This window comes from Erpetoichthys calabaricus, chromosome 13 (genome assembly GCF_900747795.2).
Source record: "Erpetoichthys calabaricus chromosome 13, fErpCal1.3, whole genome shotgun sequence".
Classification (NCBI taxonomy): Eukaryota; Metazoa; Chordata; class Cladistia; order Polypteriformes; family Polypteridae; genus Erpetoichthys; species Erpetoichthys calabaricus.
In genome coordinates, this window is record NC_041406.2 from 49,520,911 (window position 1) to 49,542,182 (window position 21,272).

Sequence of the window (21,272 nt, forward strand, 5' to 3'; positions counted from 1 at the left end):
ATCAATCCCAAGGGGAAAAGTACAATTTAGATTATAAAAATATAGAGCAATTACTACAATAGGGAAAACAGTATAGTGTAAGCATTTATATTGAATAATAAATGTTCAAAAAATTAGCAGTGGACAATAAGCAATTATGACAGTGAAATCCTGACAAGAATAATGTATACAGTGCACTCTTCTTTTTTTTTGTTGTTTATTTATTTGTATTAATTTCATTTCAGGTCATAGTACGTGGTGGTGGACATATTTTGCCTTATGATCAACCAGAAAGAACCTTTGACATGCTGAATAAATTTATTTCAGAAGCAAGCTGGTAAAAGACAAAAATACACTGGAGTTCTAGTTAAAACAGAAAAAAGTTTAATTTCTTTATTTTAGTTTTTACATTAGTTTCATTTTGTATTAAGCAATAAAATTAAGAGGATACATAATGAATATAATAATGCAGTTGTACTGTATATGTTACCACTGTTAAATAACACAACATAATAAATGCCTACAAAGACTTTTATCTTTCATAAAATTAATTTTTGTATGACTTTTTTATTTATTAAAATGACATCACTCAGTGCTATTCAAAACAAGGCTTTCTTTAAATATTTTGTTGCAAACTGACTCCAAACTTCACTTTTAATATTTTGAAAATCATCACAAATGCTGCCAAGGGCCTAGTTTGATATACTGTAGCTTCCTCAGCTTAATCATAGCCTTATGTTTTTTGAAAACAAATGACACCATCTTTCATTGCAGTTGTAGAAGGTTTTGGCCGTGTAAAATGCAAGATAGCTCAGACTTAGAAGGTCTTTTACTAATCTTTTTGTGTTTTGACTATGTAGTTATGAGAGAGTTTATTAAAAATGCAAAATAAAAAGCACATTTCTTTGAATGTGTGCTTTCTATAAAATATACCTGGCTATAGGATGTAAGGCCAGAATTAACCTTCAATGGAATGACAATCAGTCTAAAAGCAATTTTGCTATTGATAATAAGGGTCAGTTTTACGTCTTTGTGATAGACTCCCTTGTTGACACAAGAAGAACATGAAAACTGTATATGTACAGTGACTAGGAAGTCTGTTTGGATGTTATATGTATGGCAATATGCCTCATCTGCCTAAGACCCCCAACTCCAAACTGTATTGTAATTTGAGGCAGAAACTTGTATTTGTTTCTTCCTTGGAACCTCCACTTCAGACTTTATGGTTGTGTTAGGAATGTGACTTTTTGTTCCATATAATCAAGTGATTACTGTTTTTAGAGCTTCTAAAAATCTCACAAGCTGTAATGTGTCCATGGCAGCTTGGAATGCCACAAATCAGCAGCAGGAAGGGAGTGTGTAGAAGTTATGCTTGGCTATAACGCTTATTTTTTTAAAAATAGCCCATGTATGTTGTTTTCAATGTTTACTACTTTTTCTTAGAGATTGCTACATGACTTTAGTGATTTTTTTAAAATTTATTAAACTCCAAACTAGTATTTATTTGGACTTAAATTATATATGTCAGTAGTTTTTGTATTTTAGTTTGCACATGTGGGGTTGTCCAGGTAGTTTTCATCATGCATTTTGATATGTAAGTCATTTTTGATGCAACAGTCTTGTAAAAATCAAAATGTGATGAGTGCAGTGTATACAAACATGGATGGATGTATACAGAAATATTGATACCATCATGGGTACCAAATGTACCCTCAGTTTGCCCTCAGCCATAAATAACTGAAATAAGCACATCATTTTTGAATATACTCGGCCAAATTTCCCACATCACTTGAAGAAAATGTTTTGCCTTGCATCCATGTCGTACATGTACCACTTCTTTTATGTTGTGGTTGCAGACAAAATAATGGCCTTCTGCATCAGATTATTGTTTGTTAGTACAGAGTGTTTGACAGATATCCTGAGATCTGAATATGTACCATGGACAGCATAAGAATGGACAGTGTCTGACGGTGTCTGTTACTGCTCACATACAGTCACTGTATTGTGCTGATAATCTTCACTAAATTTCTCCTCTCTCTACACCCTTAGCCCAAAAAAAACAAAGAACTATCTTTTGCTTATGGCAAGCTCACTAATATGTTCCGCACTATTTCAGTGATTTAGCCAAGATAAAACTATTGTGTAAGTAAGTTGAGTTGCCCATGTGTATAGATATACAGTATATAATAAGTAGTATTATAGTAAGAGGCAGCAAGAGAGAGAGCTTAAGTTCTGGCAGAGCCCATCATAAAATCAGTATGGATCAAGTAAAATGGGGAGTTTTGCAATTATTTTATTAATGATGCCTCAGAATGGTGTTCCTGAATGATTCCCATTTAATAAAGGCCAATGTTATTCCTCCAGACCACCAGATTGTGACCTTCATGTTTAACTGTACCAGTTGGGCCCTGCTGCCTTTAGCAGATGGTAGACAGTCTGACTCCCACCTTTCTGGCTCTGTAAGCACCAATTTCCTGAGATTATTGTGAAACCAGGGTAGCAACAATGTGTAGTGGCCTTGTCGGCTAATCATAAAATTTGCTTGGTTAATTTTTTTATGCCTCATTTATTTGTACGAAACAATCATATTATTAAATATAACTTATTCTTACCACAACCCCATTTTGTTTGTACTTTCCTATCACAGCCATGTTGTTGATGGTTGCTATGCTGCCACAGGTGATGTTGGACTACAGCGATTATAAAAAATGGCAGCGTGTAGTTGTAATTTTGATTGAGGGAGCACTAAAAGAATCTTCATAAACAAAGTTTTGTTAGGGAACCCCTAGTTAGTTTGCTTATGACCGATTCTTATTTTTGGACGAAACCTTTGGCCAGGAAGATGTTTTCCTGCTTTTCGACAACTAATTTAGCCTATACCTATCCACATAAGTTAACTTTACAGTCCATTATTTCTCTCCTACAGCACACATGCTGTCATGTCCATAGTGGTGGCTGTGGATCTTCAAAGGATACTCAGTGATATAGAGCAGTGCTGCTGGTCCTAAATAACTTCAGGGTGGGATATAAATGGTCTCTCCCTGCAAGTGGTAATTGAGTCTAGAATGGAAAGCCCAAATTGAGCAATGGCTCTGCAGCAGACAGGGGAGAGAGGTCTTGATGGTATTTAAAGGAGGGATAAAAAGCCAAGACTAGCTCCTAAATATTTATATGATCAGGTATAGTTGGGCAGCAGGACTACTGGTACTTTTTTTTTTTTTTTTTTACTTTGTTAACTTAATTTAAAGTTATTGATTTAGATGACAGGTTGTAATAAAAACAACTTATAAATTACAGTAACACATTAGAATAGGAGGTACCTCTGTGCATGGATTAGTCACTTAGCAATATTATAAAACTTTGCTTATTGTTAATAAGACTTAAAAAACCTTAGAAATATGGGCTACGAATAGCACATGTAGTAGTGACTTACCGCTGGGTAACAAAACTTTGTAACAAATGCTTGCTTTGCATATTGTAGCAATAATTATTTAATAGATGCATTACTCTAACATGTTACCAAATTATTGTGTTAGAATTGTTTCTATACATCTGTTGTTGTATTATAAACCCACCTCAATATATACTGTATGTGTTATATGTCCACCCATCCATCAATGGAAGCAGTTATTAAGGAAAATGTCACGCAGCACATGTCAAGAACTGCCACATTGTGAGTAGTGGGAAGCTGGAGCCTATCCTGGCAGCATCAGGCAAAATCAAAGAAATGACTCTGGAAAGAGGCCAGCACATCAGTTTACAGTCTCCAGTTAACCTGAAATGCACATATTCACAATACAGAATCAAAACCAGCAGAAACATGGAGAGAATAATCAAACTCTGAAGAGTCAGTGATATGAATGGGATTCAGAGTCAGAAGAGCAATTCTTAACACTCCCACCTTGCGTGTAATACATTACAATATTACATATGATATAGAGCATAAAGGGAAATCAGGAAAAATACTGCTACAGTATACTGATGCATGTCAGAAGTTCATTGTACAAGCATTCAGTAAGTACTGAATGTATTAATGACAATCTAACTGGTACATATAATTACATCCACAATGGACACAAGTCAAAGTATCTATATATATATATATATATATATATATATATATATTTGGCATATAATGATTTGTTTACTAACTATAATACTTTGCCAAATAACAGTCTACTATAATGCCTTAAAGTTTGTTTAAACTGGGAATAGACTGTCACATTGCATTTTGCAGAGTGCATACCAAACCAAGGAAAAAAGTGCTAGACAAAGAGATAACACCAAAACAAAGATAGATGCCTAGCTGAAAGGAACTACTGAAAAGTTATCATGAGATGCACCTGAAAAGAGAAAGGTGTCCGCAAAGATCACCAGGAAGATATTTTGAACCTTACAGGCCAAATAGGTGGGGATCATTAACAAGATTTATGTGCCATTAATTCTCACTATGGCATTGGATTCAGACTGTACCCAGTTGTAGCAACAGTAGAAAAAGGGAAGAGTGATACTCTGAGAAATCTGATCTGCTGCAGTCACATTCTGTTGCCCTTAGGGCACAAGGATCATTCATTTTAATTGGAAGTCAATGCATGGAACTTTTTGGTAGCAGCTTTCTCAGTTGCTACAGATATCAACTAGAGTCCTTGCTTATTACTGTATTTAATACAGTCACACAACCTCTTAACCAGACAGTTTTTAACTGTGTAACTAGTTGTTTCCTGTTCCTTATACAAATACAACACACTTACAAATGGGTGTCATTGGGGCCTTTCAGGGGGCATATGGATGCACTTTATGAGGGACATGCTAAGACACGGGACCGTTTTGGGCCCAAAGCAGTCTTCTACAATATTTTTACTCCACTGGTTTTGCATTTGTGACTCTTGTCCTTATCTACAGCACTACTCAGTTTGTAAGTCTTAGCACAACATATTGAAAGTGCCAGTTTTTGAATGGTTTAGTGAGATATTAAAGTAGTAAGGTTCATTATATTCCTTTCTATAGTTTATCTGCACTGCATCCACATTATCTCCATTTTAATAAATGTGTTTTTCATATTTGAGCAGAAATGCTTCTGCAAAGTCTTCTTCACTGCTTGAAAATTGTTCATTACCATGAAGGGTTCTAACAGTGTGCCTGTGTCGATTCTGTGAGCTGTGTTAAAGCAAACATATGGTCAGATACTCTTTTCTCTGCACACATGGATTATTTCCCCCAAGGGGACCTCGTGCCTCAGCTGAAGCCTCCCATAAATCACTCTTCAAAATTGTTTCCCTGTGTTTCTGCTTTCCTAAAATACCTCAGATCTTCAGCGTCTTTTTTGAAAATTCCTCTAAATAGATGTTAAAGCTTCAAAAATGGTGTCACCCTACTTAAATACTTCAGTCAGTCTTCTCATTAAATCTTTGCTTTGAAAGCCTGCAACTCAAAGGTGGAGCTAAATTAATACAGTTAGTTGGCTTTCTTTTGTGTTCTAAGCAATGCCTTTCTAAAAAGTAAATAGCTAGGAACATGTCTTTGTCAAATGTTACACATCATTCATTACATTTTCTGTTCCATGTATGTCCTGATCATAAAAAGCACTTATTCTGAATAATTACTTTAATTAAGTTTTACTTGATCAAGTTAAAAGAAAAGAAAACCCAAAACTTGGTACAGTGGGTGTATCGTTAAAGAACATACGTGTTAGTCCAGCACATGCTCCCGTTTCCAAACATTGAGCAACAGCCTACCCATTGCTACAGTCCTTCCCCTAAAAGTGTAAAGAAATCTCTTGTTCAGTTGATAGAAAACATGCATGACTTAAGAGCTTCATCATTAGCGTTGCTTGCTCTCCTGCAGACTCCATAAACACACCAATTACAGGCCAAGGCAGAGTGGAGTGTGTGCAGCTCAGCTCACAGGAGCAGTTGGCCTTTTGTAAAATGTTTTCTCACTGCAGCTGCCAGCCTGCTTTTCTACAGCATGATCATCAAAGGAATCACAAAGTAAGTGATAGTGAAGTTCATGTGACTGACTTTAAACTATACCACTTTTAAAATTCAAGTTGTAAATTGCAATTTTATGGGTAAATTGATAATCAAAAGTCGTAGTAGCAAAAATCATCCATAACACTTCGTTCTGGCTAATGTGAACAATCATTCGACATTGTGCTCCTCAACCCAAATGCCACAAGTAGTTTGTATGTGATACAGATGAGCTCCTATATGTACAGGCTATCTAGAAGATGAATGCAGAAGTGCTCAGGTATTTAATCTGTACTGTAGAAAGTGTCCTAGCCTTCCTTAGTAAGTTATAATATGTATTTAGACCAAACATTCTATCATTTGCTAAAGTATTAGTTGCAGAGTTCAGCATGGAATTAATATTACATTCCAGAAAGTCATTTAACAAGCCCTGCAGTGACCCTAGAAGCTAAAAGGTCAAAGCTAAACTTGTGCAAGTGGTCATGCTTCTTATATTCTTTGGTGTGTGCTTGCTTGTTCCAAGGGCCTGGCCTATGAATATGTAACTGAATACATCTGGAGTTTGAACTCATTAGGTAGTGACCTGGGGACTAAACTGTGGGTGGTGTCTATAACTGTGTTGAAAGGCCTAGCTTGTGTTAGGGCAACAAAGACAGTTATTCTGTTGCCCTCATTATTATGACTTTTTTAAACCACAACACTACTTAAAAATACTAATTGTAAACATAGAAAAAGGGTGTTTTGGGTGCCTTTTTAAGTAATACTAAATTAGAATGTAAAATGACTCCTCCATGGCATTAAAACAAAATAGATGAGATTAAGCCTGGAGCACAGCAATAGCTTCTTTGGATTAGGAAGAGACAGTTGAGTCTCTTGGCACCTCCCACTGGACAGACTTTTTTTTTAAATAAAGGTTTCTTTAAATATTTTAAAGATATTTTTTCACACAACACATTAGTCCCATTCAGGCCTCCTTTTCCCACCATAACAAAAAATAAATGATTAAGGAAGAGAAAAGGTACAGCAAAATATTGGCAGTTCGATGAAAAAAATGGCTGAAACATTTAAGGCTAAATCCACACTACTACGTTTCCTTTCAAAAAAATGGCATGAAATGAAAACATCTGCGTCCACATTAGCATTCTCACTTCATTTATGAAAGTATTTTTGTCCTCATTAAAACAACTGAAGACATACATGACATAGAACTTGCCTACACTGAGCATGGGCACATTGGCGGATAAATTGTTCAAAGGGGTGGTAATGCCACTGCCAACAGGATTTATTATAAAACTGTAGCAACCAGTATGTTATTTGTCTTTTGCACATTTATGCAGCATTCAAACTGTACAAAAAGCAATTTAGATGCATAAAAGTAAGTAACACAAATGAGCCAATGAAAGCAATTATTCTTTGTCAGCTATATTGAAATATGGTTTTCTTCCATTAAAGGTGACCAATCAGGAATTGAGACATTGTAATGAGTGAGATCCAATCAGGGAAGGGCCACACAATATATAATAATATAAATAATCAGGTGCGATTACAAGTCATTGTTTTCAGAAATCATTATTTTGGCCCATCTATATTTTAATGCTGAGGCTGCATTTTCAGAAGTATATGGCTCTGGACAGCATTTTCAAAAGAGACAAAATGAATCCCAGGTTAGTGTGGATATAAGACGAGGCTAATATTTACATTTTTGAATGAAAATATAGTAGTGTAGATGTGGCCTAAGAGTCTGAATGAGATCATCCACTAGTTTAAGGGATGCTAGTTTAATATCAATGATGGAATGCTATACATTGAAGACTTTATCCCAATGAATGTATTCATTTTTTTCTATTAAGAAGTAGTGTAATAAAGATGTGATTATAATACTGAAGGCAGAGTGGGATCTTTTAATTTTGGAAAATAGGATGAAAAATTTACAATGTAATAAAAGTTGTCTCATTCAAGCACTCATTCATCAAGGGTATTGATCATGCATTACTCAGTAAAGTTATATATCAGTTACATTTAGTTGCATTTGCTGTATTTCTAAAAGATTGTATGCTGCTTTTTTCACATTACCCCACTCCCATAAACTACACAAAAACACAATAGTATTATAATGCCTACAGCATGCTTTTCATAACAAAAATACACAAAGTTCTATATACAGTAATTGATAAAATGTGAATTACACAACAATCTATCCATACTGACTTCTACCTAACGTCAAGCGAAATGCAGGAACGAAGAACGGGCTCACATGTGACAGTGCAGTTCTCAAACCTTGTCTAACCAGGTGGTCCAGATAAAGATTGTCACATTATTCACAAAACTGCAGCAGAAAGTACACAACAATCAGCTGCCAAAGCGGCATGACTGTTAAGATTAGCCTCAGAAGGTGAGGATCAACAGTGACCCCTATGGTACATGGAGGTACAATGGAATGAAAGGGGAGGACATTGCCAGAGCATATTGTGAGATGACATCTCACATGTAATATTGGATGTACTTTTTCAACTTTATTTGTATACAATATACCATGTTGAGCTGAATCAGCTGGTGTCTGGCACAAATTAATTAAGTCTGTACTCTGTGAAGAGTTGAATTCTGTACATTGTTTAAGAATCAACTGGAAGATCCTGTTCTTCACTGTAGTACGACAGCTGCATTTACAATGGCAACTAGAAATTAGGCAAATCTATTTTTTTATTAATAATGTACATAAATCGAAATATTCTGCTAACAACATATACAGGACAAAAGTCCTTAACCTTTATGTGCTTCAGTCATTGACCAGATATTACAGCAAACTTCGGTTACATCTCTACCAAACACAGATTTTAATTCAGTTCAATTTAATTTTACATTTTGACTTAAGGGTAGAGTATGCTAGCTTAAAAGGCTGCAAAAAGATTCAGTTAACATTGGAATAATAAAATATAAAACTAGCATACAGTAAGTTTTATCATATACTTAACAATCATATGGAAGTGAGGAAGGACAAAATATATAATTTGAAGAAATATAAACCTATGGGACCACAAGTTCTTTAGCAGAAAAATGTGCTGCTGAATTTTATTATAAACACAGTAATGTATTTAGCTTTATTTTTATGATGTATTCCAAGGTTTGTCCATTTGGGAGTGACACTTCTTTTTATTGTTCTTGCCAATTGGGATGTTGGCAAGTCAGCAAAATTGAAAGGAAGCTAGCACAAAAAAGTCCATATAGGGAGACCATGAAACAAGCGGGTTAGTCACCTAAACAGCTATGAGTCTACTCCAAGGTTAGTATTGTTAAAGAAACCTTTAACTTGAAATAACTACAAAGGCATTTTATTAAATGAAATACAAACGATACAAAAAATTGAGTTTAAAATGAATAAAACTGTTACTTGACAACTAACGAAAATAAAATTAAAATGAATGTTAACAAAAAATCTGTTGTTTCTATTTTTTAATTAACCAGTTGTTGGTAGCCTACTATTGACCAATGCTCCCCCTGAAGTGCATGTGTGTGTTGGGTGTACACATATGTGGGCAGACACAACTTCAGTTTTACCACATATTTTACAAAAGCACACAAAGATTAGAAAACCTCTCTGATGAAAGTTTACAAAGGAGAGGTGACACAACAACATCTCCCAGTAACTGATAATTAAAACTTGTTGTGGAAAGCCCACAAGTGAATCTTTTGAAAACCCAATTAGTTTGTCTTATGCCTGCCCATATCAAACATTATTTGTGCACAGCTTGGTGGTTATTCTCTTTGAAGTAATTGGTTTGAGAAGTATCCATCCATTTTCCAACCCGCTGAATCCGAACACAGGGTCACGGGGGTCTGCTGGAGCCAATCCCAGCCAACACAGGGCACAAGGCAGGAACCAATCCCGGGCAGGGTGCCAACCCACCGCAGGGTTTGAGAAGTATGCAGAAGTTCAATTACCAAATATTTCAACAAATAATCCAAATTTTAAGAAAATTTCCTGATGTTTGATCTGACCTAAAGACACTGAATCAGAGAAGAGTCCCAGAAACTGTGGTTTAGGATAGATTAGGTCCACAATCAAGTTGACAAAATTTGTAACAATTAGAATACAGTATTTTGAAAAATCTCTTTTCATTATGTGATGTGTAACTGCTTTGGAGTCATCCTAGTAGGACATGTACATTATCTGTAAAATGTGCAGACAGAAATTCACAGCGGCATGCAAAAATGTGTTAAAATTTGGGGTGTGAGAAGGTTGCTGGACTGGTCTATAAAACCGAGCCCTCGTGTTCAACTCCATTTACAGTAAGCCTAAACATTTTCTTATCCTTTCTCTCTGTAGTAGATTTTTTAAGTGGATAAATGTTTTGATCTCATGTTCTTGTATTACTTTTCTCTTTTTAGACAACTGACTTTTTCTGTCTTATTGTGATTTCTACCTGGTACATCTGGTGCCTTTGGGTTAAAGCCATATTACACTAAACAACGTATCCAACGCTCTGGAGGCTGTCACCTACTGTGACCTACCCAGTAACTTACTCCAACCAGTCCAGGACTCGCTCTTACAACTTTTGATTTGGTCACCATGGTGGGATCTGTGTGCATAGAGCTGACAACCAATAAATGCTCATCCAAAAGTACAATACATATAATACAGCAATGAGAAATAAGGAATGTGGGTATTTTGAACCTCACAAACAGAAGAGAAACTCGTCTGTCTGAGGTCTCATGTTTTATGTACACAGACAGAATGGAAAAAAAGCAGAGACTGCAGATGAACTTTGCATACCTGTTAACCCTTTGTCAGGTAGTACATTATTGGTTGTGAGAAAAAGAGGCAAGCACAACTGTGCTGGAAGGTGGAAATGTGAAATATTTGTTAAAAACTTAATTACTTTTCTGGTCATTATTAATTGTTATGAGAATGTAATTTTGTTTTTAAACTATGTTTCAAAAACAGAGTTGTGATTTGCAGCAATTTTAAATTTTAAATAAACTTTAAGTGCTTTTTAATAATTTAGTTACATGTAACATGCTAAGACAGGTATCTAGACAAAACATGTTTTTGAACATGACCACACTGCAAAGAATTGATTATAGATGGGAAGGTTCTATCTACGAGTGCTTTGAGAATGCAAAATCTAGGTATGTGGAAGTCAGGTTTGTGCAACTCATTTAAAGAGAAAGAACCAGACAAATTTAAAAACACTCTTAAAGGAATACTCTATCAATAATGTTTTTTTTTTTCTGTTACTTACCCTGTGTTGTTTATAGTAACGCCTGAGAAAAAAATGAAATCTCATGTTTTTATGGAGTAAGGAGATAACAAATTTCCTGACATAACAGACTTCTATGGAGATCAATGCTGAACAAATTGCAAACAGTATTAAAATGTCCATAAAAAAATCTCCATTCTCTCGTGTTATGTAAATCATACGTTTGACATCCAGTCGTGTTATCCGAAAATCCCAAACACATGTATATTGGCTAACATATTATTAAAATAAAGCAATTCCAGAAAATCTGCTCTTGAACATGCAGGAAGCATGCTCAAATGGGATTGAGCTTTTAGACAGATGACTAAACAAAACCAAATCTGGACCTGAAAGGTTGTGTGGTTGAAATCCTGTCCCCAGCTCAATCTGTGGCTCTGTGTAAACTGTGAACTAACCTATGCTTTGACTGAAAGCAAGTGTTTTTGAGAATGAACTGATATCACTGGAGGGCAGTTCAGTGGTTACCTTGCTGTCTCACATGTCCAGTGCCCTGGTCACAAATTCCATGCCTGGTTGTTGTCTGTGTGGAGTTTGTACATTCTACATGTGTCTTGTATTGCTTCTTAACCAGGTATTCTGGTTTTCCTTCCATATGTCCAAAGATTTGCCAGTTAGGGTAACTAAAAACTTTAAGATGACTCCAGTATGTATGTGTGAGCGGGACCCAAGATGGATTGATGCTGTTCCTGCCTTATGTTCCATGCTGCCAGGATAGACTCTAGCAACTGCAACCATGAACTGTACTTAAGTGAGTTTGAGAATGAATATTCAGTAGGCTTTAGAGTTGAATGTTTTGTAGGAGAATGTGATTCAAAGGATATTGATTTGAGTTCTAAATGTCTCTGCTAATTTATTTCATAGCAATTTAGCATTTTTGATACTATTTGGTTACCCTAAAAGCAAAGTACAACCTTTCGTTTAAAAGTTATGGCTTATCTCCTTGATACAGAGCATTTTCAAATTATGGTCATCTTGATATTAAATTTCATTGTGATTTTGGCAACCTTTTATAGAACCTTGTCATTCACTCACAGTGATATGTTTCTACCTTTACCAAAACCCACATTTTCTTTTTTGTTCTACAAAAACAGATATGTTCATTCAGTACAATCAGTTAAGAAAAAAGTTAGTCTCCCCTTAACCTCCAGAAGTGTCAGGACATGGAGTCTGTGAGGTGTCACTAACATACACTTTCAAATGCAGATTAATCCCAGCATTTCTGCTAAATGCAAATTACCAGGCTCTTCCTACAAATAGCACTATGACACCACATCTCAGATGCTCATTTAAAATCTAGTCATGAAGAAGGCAACTGTAGCAAGATGAAGTCAAATATGAATTTCAGGGACCACAAAGTTTTGCTTTGTGGAATGGAGAATTATTGTTAAAATGGGGTAATGACAATCTTGATGATAATGTGGCTCCTTGAAAACAATATCCAGGAATGCAGTGTTATGATGGTATGGGTTCCACTGGAACATTTATCTGCTCCACTAATATCATTAAGAACCTAACTGAACAAGTTTCTTTGGATGAGGCAACATACTGTATTACCACTCAATTTGCTCAGTATGTGTTCCAGCTGTGGCCTGACACTTTTTACTGCAAACAGTGGAGCCGAGCATATTCGCTGCCGCTATACCCCATGTGGTCTAGCTCCTTCTATGTGCTATTGCTGCAATGTGCTATTATTTCACTGATGCCACTTTGAGAATAAATCTGTTGGATTCTGTTCACCCATATAAGCTTCCAGGAGTCCCTGAGGTACTTTACACCTCTTTGACACTAGCACTCCAACAAGCAATGTAACTTGCCTTTTGTCAACTCGTAATAATTTAGGTTGGCATTTAGTGAAGCAGCAAGTACCAGGCTGGAAAAATAATTCAGTTTTTAAAATAAACACTCAATGAGCATGTCACTGCATTCTTCAATATGGCTTTGTGCTCTGTACTATTGATCTAACCTCTATTTTTGTCTACATCATGGAATTTGTGAAATTAGTCGTTAGTATTGTTCCTTTAAACTTGTTGCAGCATTCTAAGCATTTACTCAGTGAAGAGCATAATACAAAAATGAACACCTTCAGTAACTCCTCCTTAATTGTCTGGGAACAAAACTACAAAATAAGCTGCAAGCTGATGTTTAGCTGTAAAACAGAATTTAAATGTGTGCCTTTTGTATCATGTTATCTTCTCTGCATACACACTTGGTGCTTTTTGTGTTTGGGTGACATTGTGTTGGAATTACACCACTACTCTGGCAGCAATGCTAGTGGATAAACACCTTTAAAAGTGACTTCAGGATTTTTCATTTTTGACATATATTATTGTGCCACCTTCTGGGTGGATAATTACATGGTTATGGGAAGCCAGAGCCATTCCCAGCACCCTCAGGAGTATGGAAGGGACTAAATCTGGATGATGTGCCAATTTGTCACAGGGCAAACTCTCACATACACCATTAATATTAATCACATATCCTTTCATTTTACAGACTCCTTCGTTCAAACACAAGATCATAGGGAAACCAGTGCCTATCCATATTAATTTAAATTATTTATAATAATTTATAACAGGTATTATGGTGGAGTGACTGAGGCACTGGAATTTAAAACGACAAGGTTTCTGGTTCAGTTACTCGCCACAGTTTCACTGGTGTGTCTCTGGACAAGTCCCTTAAATTGCCTGTGCTCTCAACTGTAAAAAAATACTGGTAAACAATTGTAATGTATCCTGATTTTTAGTTAACTTAGAAAATGTCATCAGCCAGATAATAATAATAATACATACAGTTCTCATATCTCCCTTGTTCCATTATTAATCAATGCATACGAGTATTTAATAGGTGGCACGGAAACCAACACTTCTGCCTCACAGATTCATAATACTTGGTTAAAATGCTGTGCCTGGACATAGCCTGCACAGTTTGCACATTCTCTCTGCGTCTACATGTGTGCAGGCTAGGTTTCCAAATTGGTCTTTGATTGTGCATACCCTGCAATGGACTGCTGCCCCAGGGATGTATTTCCTGCCTTTTGCCTAGTGCTGCCAGGAGAGGTCCTGGCCCCCCATTACCCTGAAATGGATTAACATGGTTTAAGAACGCTGCCTTTCATTTGTTCCGTCTCCGTACAGCAATGCAGGTGCTAAAGCTTATTTCTATATTTCACCATCATTTAACTGTTTAAGTTTACATAATCATCTTTTAGGGTTGGGTAGAGGCTGAAGCTTATCCCTACTGATCTATCGACCTATCAATTCATTTTTCACTCCAATACTGGGCTGCACGGAGATGAAAACTATCTTTTCTAACAATACATATTTACTTGTTAAAAGTTGTATTTTCAAGTTGAATAAAGTTTTAATGTTAAAACATTTCTTTTCATAAAAATTACAGGAACAAGCGGATATTTTGCAGCTTTTGTGGACAACCCTGTAACTAAGTACACGTGAGCTGGCAACACGTTTAGTACATCAAACTGTAATTGGGGCTGCAGGAACTAAACTCTGAGAACCCCTGTAAATCTGAACAGTGTCTAAACGTGAAACCAGCATGGAAATGTTCCTTAAAAAGACGAACAAGAAAAGTCTGTGAAACACATAACAAATTCTGGAACTATCTTAGCAGAATCGCTGGTAATTTGGCCGGGGTTTTGAACGATCAAATCTAAAACATCTGCGGCTGTCCTGGGAGATTTGAACTCGCTGCCACCCCCACCTCCTCCTTCTTCGCTCTGCCTTTCTCTTTGTTGAGCTTCTTTTTCTACTATTCTGTCACACCACGAATCTTTTTTTTTTGTAATAATACACGATGTGTCTCGTTATGCTAAGAAATAAATTCAGTAAGATTACGTTGATTGCCGGGAGATGTCAATGACCTTAACGCGCATCGCATCCAAGAGGAAAAGTGTAGGAAATTCGTGTTTCCGTTTGTTTTCTTGGTGTTTTATAAACCTGTCTGTAGTCCAGATTTTTTTTTTTTTGTACGAGCGTGTTTCGGGATGTTTACCTGTGTGTATGTGTGCTGGAGGAAGCTGGCCGTTGAGGATGTTGTCTTAAGTCCAGGGGCTGTAGCGTTCATGTTTATATGTGAATTTGAAGCCTTGTGCCTGGAGTGTTTTGTAAATATGGGTCGCCAAGCCAATAAACCCATTTTTTAGCACCAAGCTAAGAGTCTCCCACCCTTCACCTCCAGCGCCCCCCTCCCCATCCTTTTATGACCACCCCCCCGCCCCTCCGTCCCCACCCCCGTCACAGACGGGAGCGGTGGAGTTGGGGGAGGGCCACAAGTAAACTGAGACGTGAGCGAGAGAGAGAGAGAAAGTGAGTGAGCGAGCGAGACGGCCACTCGGGAAGGTGCCGAGGAAGCGGACTGCCCCTTCGTGCTGTGCACAATTTCTATTTGGTTTTCTGCAGTAGTCTACCACGGTCAGCCAGCCACCTCAATGAAGAAGCACCAACCAGCGGGCTGCTGCCCTGCACGCAACACCCGAGACGATTGGCGCCGCAGCCGTTAACTTTTCAAGCACCACAGAGGAATGCGGTGGGCTCCCGCTGTTTGTGTCCGGGAATGGCCAACCTGTGGACAAGCGGCTTGATGCTGCTCACTCTGCTACCCCTCGGAGGCTCCGTGTGTCCTGACCGCTGCGACTGCCAGCAGCCCCAGCACCTCTTGTGCACCAACAGGGGTTTGCGAGCCGTGCCTAAGTCCACCGCCCAGAACCCAGAGGAGATTCTCATCTACAGTCTGGGAGGAAACTTTATTCACAACGTGTCCTCCTTCGATTTCATTCGCTTCAGCCAGCTGATCCGACTGGACCTGCAGTACAATCAGATTCAGCTTATTCATCCGAAAACTTTCGAGAAGCTTATGCGGTTGGAGGAGCTCTACTTAGGCAACAACTTGGTAGGCAGCTTGCCTCCAGGTGCCCTGTTGTCCCTGAGGAAGCTGCGCATTTTGTACTTGAACAACAACGAGTTGAAGAAGCTGACACAGGACGTCTTCTCCAGGTTGGACAGCCTGATAAAACTGCGGCTGGACGGCAACGCCGTGGAAGCCCTGCAGGAAGACCTCTTCCAGTCCCTGACTAACCTCCTGTACTTGCACCTGGAGTCCAACCGAATCCGCTACGTGCACAAGAACGCCTTTGCCAAGTTGGCCAAGCTACGCTTCCTCAACCTTTCTGGCAACAAGCAGACTGCGCTACGCAACGCGCACACTTTCGCGCCGTTGAGCTCGCTGACCACGCTGCTGCTGTCGGAGAACGACATCCAGCTTGTGGGAAATCGAGTGTTTGAAAGCCTTCAGAAGCTCTCTAAACTTTCCCTGAGCAACAACAAAATCAGTAGCCTGGCCAGTGAGGCCTTTAAGGGTCTATCGAGTCTCAGGGAGTTGCTTTTGGATGGCAACCTCATGGCAGACATCCCCCAGGGACTGTTTGACTCCATGGTGAAGCTGGAGCAGCTGGACCTTAGCAATAACTTGATCTCAAGTGTCCACCCCAGTGCACTTAAAGAGTTGAAAGCACTAAAAGTGCTAAAGCTTAAAAATAACCGCCTCACGGCTTTGTCAGGGGCGGTCTTTTCTTTTAATGGTGGGCTTTACAGCCTGGACTTGAATGACAATATGTGGACTTGTGACTGCAGACTTCTGCAGCTTAAGGAATGGATGAATTCAGCGCACTCCCAGGGAAAGCTGCTTACGGTGTTTGTTCAGTGTTCCCACCCTCCACTTTTGAAAGGGAAATACTTGGACTATTTAAACAGTTCTCAGCTGCAGGCCACAGGTAGTGTCCCTGACGCCTGCTTATTTCCTCTGCCAGATTCTGCCAGTTCCCTGATCCAGGTCAGTGAGAAACAGGAGCTGCTGCCAGCAGGTCAGCAGAACATTCAGGCAGACCAGGGTGGACCCGGAGAGCCAGACACTAGCAAAACAGGCAAGCCAAAGCGAAAAAAGGAGGCTGGTAGCAACCGGTCCCGACTTTTGACAACTGTGAAGTCTGTGCTTACTAAGGATGCCTCCCCTGGAAAAGCGAGATCTGCTGATAAAAACATCACATTGAAAGCTACAGTGGAGGAAAGCATACCTTCTCCTGGAACATCTACATCCCACCCTGTTCAAGCTAAAGCTGAGAAATTTAATCTACTTCAGCAAGATGGGATGGAGCTCCCCATGGTGAGCGACCCGTGTGAGTTCAACAGGCACTTTATCCTTAATATCACAGCGGAGCACGTGGCTTCCAATACAGCAACCATTCGGTGGAAAGTTCTTGCCCACCAAGGCCCCAAGAATTCCTTGGTGCATTTTAGGGTCCTTTTTGATAGGTTTGGCCAACCTGTAAGATTTCATCGTTTCATTTATGTCAGAGATCGGTCAAACACAATCACTTTGCAGGAATTAAAGGAAGACACCACATACATGGTATGTATCGAGAGTGTGATTGCCGAGCAAGTGTGCCAGGTTGCCTCTAGAGATCATTGCACAGGGGTCGTAACACTTCCTGAGCAAAAAAGAATAGTGGACTTCCAGCTGCTGACAGTAATTATGCTTGGTATAAATGCTTTCCTCGTTTTTATGGTGGCATCTGTGTGGATCGCTAAATTGCTGAGAAAAAGACTCAACAAAAGGAAGTCAGCAGTCCATGTGAGACAGATGTATTCAACAAGGAGGCCTCTGCGCTCCATGGGCACAGGGGTGTCTTCTGACTTTACAGGATACCAGTCAAATCGCCCTCGAAATGCCATGTGCACCATTGATGAGGCTGATCTAATTGAATTCCCATGTGACCGATTTTTGGAAAGAAGGGAAGAAGTAATTCAGCGATTCCCCGATTAAAATTTGCACCATGGAATTCTCACATGTTCCTACAGACATCTTTTAGTTTATGTAAAATTTGATGCTCTTAAGTGGTGTTTACACTTTTTATAACAAAAGAAAACAATCCCTTGAGTTCACATTCATCATCATGGTGATTAAAGTTATACATTTATCCAGCTATTGCAAAAAAAATAAACAAAACAAAAAAGAACCAAAACATAAAGCCCGGTACCTGAAATAAAGGTATTCTTTTTCAAATCTATTGTTTGTCTTTTGGAAATAAAATAGTTTGTTTAGTTTGTAAGGGAATATAATTAGATGAAAACCAGAGACATTATTTGACTATGATAACTAGAAACAGGCCTGACAAGCCAAGAGATAAAGAACTGCCTTTTATCTCAGTGTATGTATGCATTTTCATATTTTTATAAACTGTATGCAAAGGGTACTGTTCTCTTCTTAAAATGTAATTATTTTTGAAAAAAAAAAGCCATTGGTGACATTGTTTTCCATTTTATGTCTTAAAAAACTGAGAACAAAACAGTTAAAAGTAGGAGTCCCATTCCACCTTGAGAACAGTAAAAGAGAGGCTTTATCCGTGTGCCTTTTTTTGTTTTAGCTACCAAAATTTGTATTTAGGTGTTTTAAAATTGAGATGCTTAGTATCTTAGTTCTGAACCTACCTAAACATCTGTTCTACTGTTAAGTGCTTTATAAGGGTTATAAGAAGTGGCCTTTATATGTAATATACTGTATGTTTCTAATGTACACATGAAACATTTATACACACACGATTCATAATTTTACTGAATTCCAACACAATGAAATAAAAATAGTTTCTAGAATTAATCTGCAGAATCAATTATTCTGTCATTCATTATATTGATCCAGAATATTACTAATTTAGTTGGAAAGAAAATATATTTAATTTTAAGACATGATTGCTGTTGCAATTAGTCTTACTATCTGATCATTTTCCAAAGAAAGCACAGATTGTATTACTTGTGTTATAGTGTAAGAGAGGAACTGCTTTGACTAAGTTAATTAGGTTACTTTGAGCACTGTCTCAAGATCCTAAAAGCATGAGACAGATTTTAAATTCCCCCTGCAATCCTGACTAGCCTGAGTGGGTTTAAGGAAAGATGCATCAAATTATTTAAACAAGTACATATAAGTTAAAACAATAAAAACAAATTTGTCAACCACCATATTTTTAAGTGTTTAATGTATCTCTCCTCCACCCATTTGTTTTCCAAATGTGCTTTAGCCATTTATAAGATCACAAGAAGCCAGACCAATCAGCTGTTGTGTAAGACAGGAAGAAACCCTAGATGGGATGCCAGGCCATCATGGGAAGCAATCATGCTGACGCCTACACTCACTGACAGAGTAATTTGAAATACTAAATCCAAATCCTCAGGGAAAATCCATGAGAACATAAGGAGAATATGCACACCCCATGCAGATAGTGACTTGAACAGAAATAAAAACCCTGGTATTTGGAGTGATAACACAGGAACCCTAAACCACTGTCCAAATTTAGGAGAAAGGTAGAGTATTTCTCAATTTTGTACTTTTGCATTTTACATAATTTTGTGATATAGCTATGTACATTTTGTTGTGTATAACTATATACATAAATATAGACGTTTTCCTTCAGGTGTTCTGGTTTTCCTCACATCTCCAAAATGTACTTTTTAGATGAATTGGTGAATGTAAACTGGCTATGTGGGTCTGGTGATTGCCTGGCACCCAGTAGTGCCAAGATAGGCTCTCGCCTCCTGTGATCCTAAATTGAATTAATGATGTTTAAGAGCGTTATGTTGTTACAAAAACCAATAGCAAAGTGGAACCCTCAGTTATTAATGTTAATAATTTTATCTTTCACTGTAAGATTTACTGCACATTCTGATAGCCTACTCCTTTTGCCACACAGGGCGTATTAATGAAGAAATGTTTAGAACAGGAATACAAACAATGTGAAAAAAAACTGCAATTCTAAATGCATAGAGGATTTTTTAAAACTCTTTTAGGTACATGTTTTTTTTTCCTTTTGGAAACTTACTGCCACCTGGCAACTTGGAATCTGTATGATTTCAGAAGAAGTGCCTTTTTATATATAAATATAAAAAAATCTGTATCTTGATTTTTGAAAATGTTAATTCACTTTTTTATTTTTATAAAAATAAAAGTGTATATAGAGATAATGTTTTTATGATTCTTTTTACTGTGATTAATATAATTTAAACTCATACTTATTAGATTTTAACACCAGTACTTTTTTGTTTTCAGTGGTTTTACATGTCATCTCTAAGTTTTACCTTGTTCATATGTGTACATATTTTAAATATACTATACATATGTATCTCTGTTTATGTTGTATATCCATTGTGTATCCATTGGTGTACTGTATGTGTGTGAGCTCATATCATCTACATTATCTGTCACTCCTATATTAGTATTTGATGTGCTACACTTAAATGTTTTAGTATTAGGATGCTTTGTGTCAAACTGTTGTTGAAAACCCTGAAATTCCACTGATGCGTTTAATGTTTATTAGAAAATGTATAATTAGGTCTGTAAATACGAATTTCTAATTTTATTCAGACATTACACATAATAACCCATTTGTATTTTAAAATCTTAGTTCATAACTTTCTTTATTAATGTTAAATTGTGTGAGTATTATAGTGGAATGGACCAAAGCCAGAATGGATTTCTGCGTGATGCCCTCAAGAGAGTTTGTGGCTCATCTTCACAATTTAATCTAAAGCTGAGTTACAAAAATGGGGAATATTTTGTTGAATGCATAAATTATTTCTCAGGGATATGAGACAGAGACAAAAAACACCAAGAAGTATCAGTCCAAGAATAATGAGGGTAAGTGTGCTATTGTAAATGGAAAGCTTTAGAAGGAGCCCAGAATTTTTAATGATAACAAATTTCATTATTTCATTACTTAAAAAAAAAGTTTGGTTCTAACTTTATCCATGATTATAAAGATCAATGAATAGTACAATAAGAGTAAATGTATAGTAGTTCACCTATAACATCCCAGCTCCCTGTTACCCTGAGCTGGACAATCAGGGTAGAAATAACAGTAAATATCTTTAATTAATTAGTAGTCAATTTTTATGTTTTCATATGTCCGTATAATTTACATGGATTCTTTAAAACATGTATTTGTTGTTGATTAGTTTGAAAATACAAAAAAACACAAAAGCAGTTTTAAAATATTTTTAATTTATGG

At 37.3% G+C, this 21,272-nt stretch overlaps 3 protein-coding genes across 3 annotated transcripts in view; 2 read left to right on the forward strand and 1 right to left on the reverse strand.

The window, feature by feature from the left end:
• cpvl (carboxypeptidase vitellogenic like) overlaps positions 1 to 530 on the forward strand; it is a 141,185-nt gene extending 140,655 nt beyond the window's left edge. Inside the window, exon 14 of the mRNA XM_051935769.1 lies at positions 225 to 530. Coding sequence (XP_051791729.1) covers positions 225 to 320 — 96 coding nt within the window. The 3' untranslated portion in view covers positions 321 to 530. The remainder of the gene's footprint in view (positions 1 to 224) is intronic.
• The window catches only part of tax1bp1b (Tax1 (human T-cell leukemia virus type I) binding protein 1b), a 1,153,251-nt gene that overhangs the window by 57,947 nt on the left and 1,074,032 nt on the right, over positions 1 to 21,272 (reverse strand). The window lies entirely within an intron of this gene.
• On the forward strand, positions 15,501 to 20,224 carry tril (TLR4 interactor with leucine-rich repeats). The gene has a single exon (XM_028818223.2). It carries the CDS (start codon positions 15,776 to 15,778, stop codon positions 18,038 to 18,040), a length of 2,265 nt encoding a protein of 754 aa, XP_028674056.2. The 5' UTR covers positions 15,501 to 15,775; the 3' UTR covers positions 18,041 to 20,224.

Bases quoted from the DNA above. Each gene is read 5' to 3' on its own strand.
- tril (XM_028818223.2), top strand. From the start codon at position 15,776: ATGGCCAACCTGTGGACAAGCGGCTTGATGCTGCTCACTCTGCTACCC.